Source organism: Heteronotia binoei, chromosome 17 (assembly GCF_032191835.1).
Source record: "Heteronotia binoei isolate CCM8104 ecotype False Entrance Well chromosome 17, APGP_CSIRO_Hbin_v1, whole genome shotgun sequence".
Lineage (NCBI taxonomy): Eukaryota > Metazoa > Chordata > Lepidosauria > Squamata > Gekkonidae > Heteronotia > Heteronotia binoei.
The window spans coordinates 33,989,236-33,997,937 of NC_083239.1; the positions used below are offsets into that span (position 1 = coordinate 33,989,236).

General features: G+C 46.3%; 1 protein-coding gene across 1 annotated transcript; it reads left to right on the forward strand.

The window, feature by feature from the left end:
* The first annotated feature begins 1,376 nt into the window (after positions 1–1,376).
* LOC132586169 (cytochrome c oxidase subunit 6B1) lies at positions 1,377–8,702 on the forward strand. The gene is made up of 4 exons (XM_060258143.1): positions 1,377–1,557; positions 4,580–4,693; positions 6,791–6,891; positions 8,455–8,702. Exons 1-4 carry the CDS (start codon positions 1,422–1,424, stop codon positions 8,506–8,508), a joined length of 405 nt encoding a protein of 134 aa, XP_060114126.1. The 5' UTR covers positions 1,377–1,421; the 3' UTR covers positions 8,509–8,702.

Sequence of the window (8,702 nt, forward strand, 5' to 3'; positions counted from 1 at the left end):
GGAGTTCAATGGCACTTTTAAGAACAAACTTTGCTCTGCTGCCTCAGACCAACGCAGCTGCTCACCTGCACCTATGAACATAAAGAAGGTATGGATTTTGTAAACTGCTTTTCCAAACTCCAGAGTGGTTTACATATCAGTGGCATTTTTAAGCCCAACGAAGTTTTATTCAAACGGTGAGCTTGAAAAACATATTCTTACACAAAACTTTTAAAAAAGGTTAATATAACATCAATTGAGCTGCATATTCCTCGACAGTGAACGAGATTGCTAAGAGGATGCAGGAAGGGTTGCCAACCCCCAGGTGGGGGCAGGGGATCCCCTGGTTTGGAGGCCTTCCCCCCACTTCAGGGTCATCAGAAAGGGGGGGGGGAATGTCTGCTGGGCACTCCATGATACCCTATGGAGACCGATTCCCATAGGGTATAATGGAAAATTGATCCGCAGGTATCTGGGGCTCTGGGAGAACTGTTTTTTGAGGTAGAGACATCACATTTTCAGCGTAGCATCTGATGCCTCTTCCCAAAATACCCTCCAATTTTCAAAAGGATTGGACCAGGGAGTCCAATTCTGTGAGCCCCAAAAGAAGGTGCCCCAAATAATCCTTCATTATTTCCAGTGGAGGGAAGGCATTTAAAAGGTGTGCAGTCCCTTTAAAGGTAATGGCCAGAACTCCCTTTGTGTTTGTTACAACCTTACTTTTGGCTGCACAACCAAAGTCTCCTGGCTCCATCCCCAAAGTTCCCAGATATGTATTGAATTGGACTTGGCAACCCTAGATGGAAGCCAAGCTAGTACGGTGTTGATCTCACCAAAAGATGTTTTTAAAACAAGGCTAGAGTCCGTATACGGTAGTCAAAGCGATGGTATTCCTTCCTAGTAGTAATGTATGGTGTGAAAGCTGGACCATAAGGAAGGCCGAGCGCAGAGGAATAGATGCTTTCGAGCTGTGGTGCTGGAGAAGAATCTTGAGAGTCCCTTGGACTGCAGGAAGATCCAATCAGTCAGTCTTAAGGGAAATCAACCCAGACTGTTCCCTGGAAAGTCAGATGCTGAAGCTGAAGGTCAAATACTTTGGCCACCAAATGAGAAGGGAGCACTCCCTGGAGAAGACCCTGATGCTGGGAAAGACAGAAGGCAAAAGAAGAAGGGAGTGGCAAAAGATGAGGTGGCTGGACAGCGTTACTGATGTAACAAACACGAATTTGAGCGGACTTCGGAGGATGGGGGAAGACAGGAGGGCCCGGCGTGACTTGGTCCACTGCATGGGGTCGCAAAGTGCCGGACTCGACTGTGCGACTGAACAACAAATAGAGTGGCCCATCGCGGCAGCCGATGGGACGCTCTAGCCCTTGGCATATCTATGGCAAGTCTTTATTTCTATATTCTGAAGGAGGAAATAGTTGTACGAGAAACCGGAAATGCCTGTAATAGTGCTGGCGTTAGTGCCCGCCCCTTCCGGTGTCACTCTTCCCCTCTGTCCCTGTTCCGGTTTGTCCGTGGCCCTTCCCCGGGTGAAAGTGACTTTGAGGCCGACGCTCGACCGTCGCCGCTGCGGTGAGGGAAGGCCGGGCCTAGGCCGGGGTGGGGGGAAGAGAGCCCCGAGGCTTCTGTCACGACCGCCTTCGACGTAGGCTGGGCCCAGAGCCTGCCTGCACTGCTGGTCCTCAGGCCTGTAAGGCGCCAAACTGGGGAGCCCAAATTTCGCCTCTCCTGCGAAGTTGGGGGTTGGGGGGTTCGGCGAGCTTCCTGGGTGGTTGCGGTGGCCGCAGCTGTACAAGTGGCGTTTTGTTGGATGCCGTGAGCTCTGTCGTAGATAGGGTTGCCAATCCCCAGGTGAGGGCAGGGGATCCCCCGGTTTGGAGGCCCTCCCCCCGCTTCAGGGTTATCAGAAAGCGGGGGCGGGGGGAGGGAAATGTCTGCTGGGCATTCCATTATTCCCTATCGAGATCGATTTCCATAGGATATAATCGAGAATTGATCCATAGGTATCTGGGGGGGGGTGTTTTTTGAGGTAGAGGCACCAAATTTGCAGCATAGCATCTGGTGCCTCTCTTCAAAGTACCATTCAAATTTCAAAAAGATCGAACCAAGGGGTCCAATTTTATGAGTCCCTAAAGAAGGTGCCCCTATCCTTCATTATTTTCAGTGGAGGGAAGGCATTTAAATATGATGGTCAGAACTCTCTTTGGAGTTCATAGATCCAGGTGGGCAGCCGTGTTGGTCTGAAGCAGTTGAACAATGCAGGAGTCAAGTTGCATCTTTAAGACCAACCAAGTTTTATTTAGAACGTAAAGTTTTGTGTGTTCTCTTAAGCACACTTCATCAGACAAGGGGATCAGGTATTGTTTTGGAGTTCAGTTATACTTGTCACAACCTTGCTTCTGGCTCCACCCTCAATGTCTCCTGGCTCCACCCCCAAAGTCCCCAGATATTTCTTGAATTGGACTTGACAATCCACGTCGTAAAGGGATATGGTAGGACTGTGAGTGGCCTGCTGTGCAAGTCTGGTGTAAACATTCTCATAGGTCAGGGGTAACCATACTTGCATAACTTAAGAGCCAGGTAGAATAAACGTCAGATGTTTGAGAGCTACAAGGAAGGAAAATAGATGAGAGGGAGGGGAGGTGAAGGTGGAAAGAAAGCAACTTAAGAACATAAGAGAAGCCATGTTGGATCAGGCCAATGGCCCATCCAGCCCAACACTCTGTGTCACACAGTGGCCAAAAAAATTGAAGAAGTGTTTTAAAGAGACAAATGCCTTCTCCAAGGTGGTGGGGGCTTCGAGAGCCACACAATATGTGAAAAAGCCACATCTGGTTCCTGAGCCATAGGTTGGATACCCTGTCATAGGTGGATGGCAGTAATATATGAGAGGCTTATATTACAGAGCTGGTGTGAGCATTTGCATTGGAGGGTGGGGTGACATTGTGAGTAGCCTACCTTACATTGTGGGTGGTGGATGGTGGCCTAGGTGGATGGTGGTGACAGTATGACTGGCCTACTTTACAGTGCAGGTATATGCATTCTCATAGGTAGATACCAATGTGAATGGCCGACTTTCCAAGGCTGGTGTAAGTATTCTTACAGTGTGACAGTAGAACAAAGTTTGAGTTCGGTGGCACCTTTAAGACCAACAAAGTTTTATTCAAGGTGTGAACTTTTGTGTGTATGCACACATCTGTAGACACTTCTTTAGGTACTATGTATATTTTCCATCCTGTGGCTCAGAGTGGCTTATGTAAGGCTTCCAGGGAATCTTTCTCCTGCTTGCGGTTGCCCTCTTGGTGTCTGTTAAAGCACTGTTGAGCCCCAGGACTCTTGAGAGATGCAGTTTTCTCCTTCACCCTGGATTGAACCCCATAACGATTGGTGCTGATGGCAAAATTCACACATAAGAGTTTCTAAGGCAAGGGCTTTCTGCATCTGGAAAAGGAACTTCCATTTAAATGCAGTAAAGTTAAGGTAGTTTGTAGCTGGTCTGGAGCAAAATTCTCGGAAACTACACTATATGGTAGAGGGCCGGACTGACATAAATGTCATTTTGTTGGACCGGGCCACGTCTGCCATAAAATGTAATGCCAGGTACTGAAGATGTTTTACCACTCACTGTGACTCATGCCCCTCCTTAGCAGACCTCATGGGCCTAAACCAAGCCTTGCATATGAAAGCTTACATTCTGAATAAAATTTTGTTGGTCTTAAAGGTGCTACTGGACTCCTACTTTGTTCTGTTGCTTCAGACCAACACCGCTGCCCACCTGGATCTGACCAACAGAGATGAGCTTGCAAGCGAGAGTTCTGAACTAGTAACCTGTTTGTTCTTTCAGCCCTTGTACTACACCAGCACCCATATTTATGTCTCCTTAATTTTTGGTTGGTGACGTGGCAGCATTTTGTGAGAAGGGAGGAGTGGCAAGCCCCAAATCCAGGACTAAATCCTGTGAGAATTGTCTGTACCAGGGGTGGTCAAACTTGCTTAATGTAAAAGCCACATAGAATAAATGTCAGATGCTTGAGAGCCACAAGACATGACTGTCAGATATTTGAGAGCTGCAAGGAAGGAAAGAAGGAAAGAAGGAAAATAGATGGAGGGAGGTAGAAGTGGAAAGAAAGCAACTTTAAATGCATTCTCCAAGCCACCAACTGACTTGGTTTGGAGAAGTGATTTAAAGAGAGAAACACCTTTTCCAAGTCAGTCAATGGGACAGTGGGAGTTTTGAGATCCACACAATATGTGTGAAAGAGTCACATGTGGCTCCTGCTCTGTGCCTTCAACATGTGGGCTTCTGAACTTTGAAGCCCTCTATTAGAGTAGAGTCTTAATATTGCAGGTGAGAGGTGCCAGTTGTTATGGTGGTATATTCCTTAGTTAATATAAGTGGGCTGTACATCTGCATTGGTTCTGGCTTCTTAGCTGCAGTGCAGCTGTTTCAGATCAGACCTTTTTTTGCCATCCAGCTACTAGAACATGGCCCAGGAATATAAATTCCACTGGGAAACGCTGGGAAGTTATCTTCTGAGAGCCATGTTACAAAGCACCTGACTGGTTTTTTAATTAACATTGTGTATCTTTTCAGGAAACAAAATGTCTGAAAGCATTCGGGAGAAGCTGGAAAACTACAAAACAGCTCCCTTTGATAGCAGGTTCCCCAACCAAAACCAAACACGCAACTGCTGGCAGAACTACCTTGGTGGGTATATAGTCAGTGATGTGTGAATCTGTGCATTTACATTCTTGTGCTCTAGTTTCTCATTCCTAGTGTGGCTTTTGAATTTCAGATTGCCACAGGGCAAAGAAATAGGTTTTTTTTTCATTTTAGAAAATTTGAATTTCTAAACTATGGACTTGCAGTATTGTATGCATTGTAATGATGCTTGTGCAAGCTTTTAAAAAAAACCCAGACATTTCTAGAGCCTGAAGATAAAATGGGACAGTGACTGGAAACAACAGAATTTTCAGACCGCAAGAGTCTCTACTGCAATAAGACAAGAAAACTGTTAAGGCCAATCTTGCTTCCATATTATCTTCCCAGAATGTCCTGCACCATGTGCCCCTACCATCTGATGTACGGCTGGTGGTTGCGTAGAATAGAATCACCTGATTGATCGGCTGAAACTTTATTTTGGTATAAGGTCAGCTTTGAGAATCAGCAAATAATAAAATGGGTGCAATGCATCCGACATAAAACAGTGAACACAGATTGAGAAGGGGGACAACAAATGTAAAACCCTCCTCCAACAGACAGGCAGAGTTACTGGGACGCAGTCAGCCGCTTGCATAGCCTGCACACCTGTAGGCAAAATTTGGCAACATTGTGAGTTACCTCCTGAGAGGAGTCTGCAAGGAGGAGAGAGATGTAGAATTGTTCAGATTTTCCCAGTGTAGATGACAGAATCGGAGCAATATATTGTTGTCAAATCTCATTATAGAATGGGTAGTGCAGCAGAGCGTATTCAATGGTCTCTACTTTCCCAATATGACATGGTCAGTGCCATTGAGGGAGTGGGACATGATGGCATCTGCTTTCCAGAATGACTAAAGGTAGAGCATTGAAGCGTGCCTCAGTGAAAATTCTTCGGTACTTGGCAATCTCAAGTGATCCAAGGTAACCTGCTGATAGAAAACATTTGGCGTGCTACAGGATAACTGGATATTTCTGTATCTGTGCCCTGTCTGATTGTAGGGCATGGTTCCAGAACTGCTGTTTAATTGTTTCTTTTGCTTTTTGGTAGCCAAGATGTTGTAAAGTTTGAGGGGTGAGGCCATGCTCCTGGAGTTCCCCTCAATTGCTCTAGCTAGGTTGTACAGTAACTGTTGGCAAAGGTTAAGCGTATTATACCCATCAGATTGACGGTGAGTTTTGGTCAATAGGTGGATACGAGTAACCACATACATGCCTCCAAGGAGATCTGCCCAGCCTCTAGTCGGAGAAGGGCATTTGCAGGACTCCAAAAATCATTTGTAGGAACTTAGATTGCATTGCTTCCAATAGAGGCCTTTCTTTTGAAATACAGCACTGGGAACCGTGCAAGAGCTGGGGGACAACCTTTCCTTTCCTTGGAAAATCTTGATTGCTGCTGGGACAAAGGAGGCCCCTTTTGTTGATGTAATAGTTGAGCAGCAGAGGGGCCAGGGTGCGGCCCTGTTTGACTCCTTAGTCAAGCAGGATTTTATTGGAGAGGTGGCCTTGAGGATAGCATCTTGCTTTTAGGAAATTTCCTTCATGCAGCAAGCAAAAGAGTATGTGAAGTCTTCATCCTATTGAAGAGTTCTCAAGCTTTGTGCAAAGCCTATTCCTGTCAGCACTGTCAAATGCTGCTTTGAGATTTAGGAAGGCAGCATAAAGCGACCTATTGGGTTGAGAGCGGTACTCCTCCACAAGATGGTGCAAGATCAGTGAACTGGTCTGCAGTGGTTTATTACCAATAAAGATAGCTGAACTGGTCTGCAGTGGAACGGCCGTCTCTGAAACCAGCCTGCTTATCCATCATTTATTTTCTCAGTCTAACCATCTTTACTGCCCTCTATTCTTCACCTCTGAGCCCTGTTGGGCTTTGGGCATATGACTTTCAGAGAACTGTGGGTTCATTGAACACGGCTTAATTTTAAAATGAATTTTACTGTATGGCGAATGCACTTGATTAATTTTTGTTCTATTGATTTCTGCAAATAATTTTGAATTCACACCTACAGTTGCGTTTTTGAGGGTACAATGCAGGCACCCTCGCTGCAAACTCCAGTGGTACTGGACTGCTTCCATATGATCACAAACTGTTTGTCTCTGCAGATTACCATCGCTGTGAGAAAGCCATGGCAGCCAAGGGAGGAGATCCTTATGTTTGCCAGTGGTACAAGAGGGTGTACACGTCCCTCTGCCCTGTTTCCTGGGTAGGTAAACAAAACCAGGCTTGGGGTTATCAACTGGGTATGTGTGAGAAGGGGTGATAAGTGGGGCTCTAAGGATAAGGGAGAGCCAGTTTGGTGTAGTGGTTATGTGTGTGGACTCTTATCTGGGAGATCCAGGTTTGATTCTCCACTTCTGCACTTGCAGCTGCTGGAATGGCCTGGGGTTAGTCATTGCTCTCACAGAACTATCATTGAAAGGGCAGGTTCTGAGAGAGCGCTCTCAGCCCTACCTACCTCACGGGGTGTCTGTTGTGGGGCAGGAAGGTAAAGAAGATTGTAAGCCACTCTTAGATTAGAGTGAAGGGCGGGATAGAAATCCAGTATCTTCTAAGGGAAGGAACTGATAGATGGTGAAGCTGGTAATGCATGGGACATTCTGGGATTCTGCCTCTTTTGGTTTTGGTATAAGAAGAGTTTCTGTGCCTGAATTATGCAAAGCTCATTCCAACACAGAGATGCAACCTTTGGGCTGGGGCTGTTCATGCATTTACTTAAAGACAGCTCACTTATTTGCTCAAATGATCTGGTGAAAAATATTCTTAGTCTTTATATAGATGGAACACTCTGTCTGGGGTAGTGATGCTCTGTATTCTTGGTGCTTGCGGGGGGAGGGCAACAGTGGAAGGGCTTCTGGAGTTCTGGCCCTGCTGGTGGACCTCCTGATGACATCTGGGCTTTGGCCATTGTGTGACACAGAGTGTTGGACTGGGTGGACCATTGGCCTGATCCAGCATGGCTTCTCTTATGTTCTTGCGACTGCTTCTGGAATCACTCCTGATCCCTTAACATCCACCCTGAGTTTTGGCCACTGTGTGACACAGAGTGTTGGACTGGATGGACCATTGGCCTGATCCAACATGGCTTCTCTTATGCTTTTATTCAGAGTTACCTAATTTGAATGAACTATGACCCGATCTTGCCCCATTTAGGCTAGGGATCCCCAGTGTGGTGCTTGTGGGCACCAAGTGTTTTTAGAAAGTTGGCAAGGTGAGGTGGGGCTTATGCTTGGCAGGGCTTCTGATTGGCTGTGCAGACTAAAAGATACCCTGTCGAGGTGGAGCTTCCGCCTCAGATGTTGAAGAGTTACTGTGAGAGTTATGCATAACCTCACTTTCTAACATTTTGTGGTTGGCCCTGCCCTCCTGTTTCAGCCATTTCGTTCTTGCACCCACCCCTCTGTGTCAGGATTCCAAATGTACCCACAGGCTCAGAAAAAGGTTGGGGACCCTCATAAATGTGCAAAGGAAAAAGAGTGATAACTGAAGGGGAAATAAAGCAATATTTGTGGAACCAATGAAAGGTAGGAAGGTAACCTGTCTTCTACACTTCTCTGTTGCTTCCTTCACATCACAGCATGCTGTCTACATTTGATCTTGGTGTTTTTAAAAATTGTTCTTGTAACCATGAGGACGGATTTTTTAAAATGTAAGTTGCTTAGTTCTGTGTGCAGCTGTTCCGCCATCCTTTTCCATTCTAGCCACTGTGCCTCTGTATAATCCCCACAGATCTGCCTGTTGACTCTACGAAACTGTTGGTCTCTTTCAGGTCACTACCTGGGATGAACGCATAGAAGAGGGGACTTTTCAAGGCAAGATTTGACCGTCTCGTGCCTGCCAAATTGGTCTCCTTCTCAGGACATCGCAGCACTGTTGAGTCCCCTCCGTGGGGTGACTCTGAAGGATTGTCTAAAGTATATCCACATTTCTGACTCCTGTCTGTCTTGAAAGTCCAACATCATGTGATGGCGCTGAGTCTTGGGCTTTGCAAATTCTCATTAAAGGGATAAAACCTGT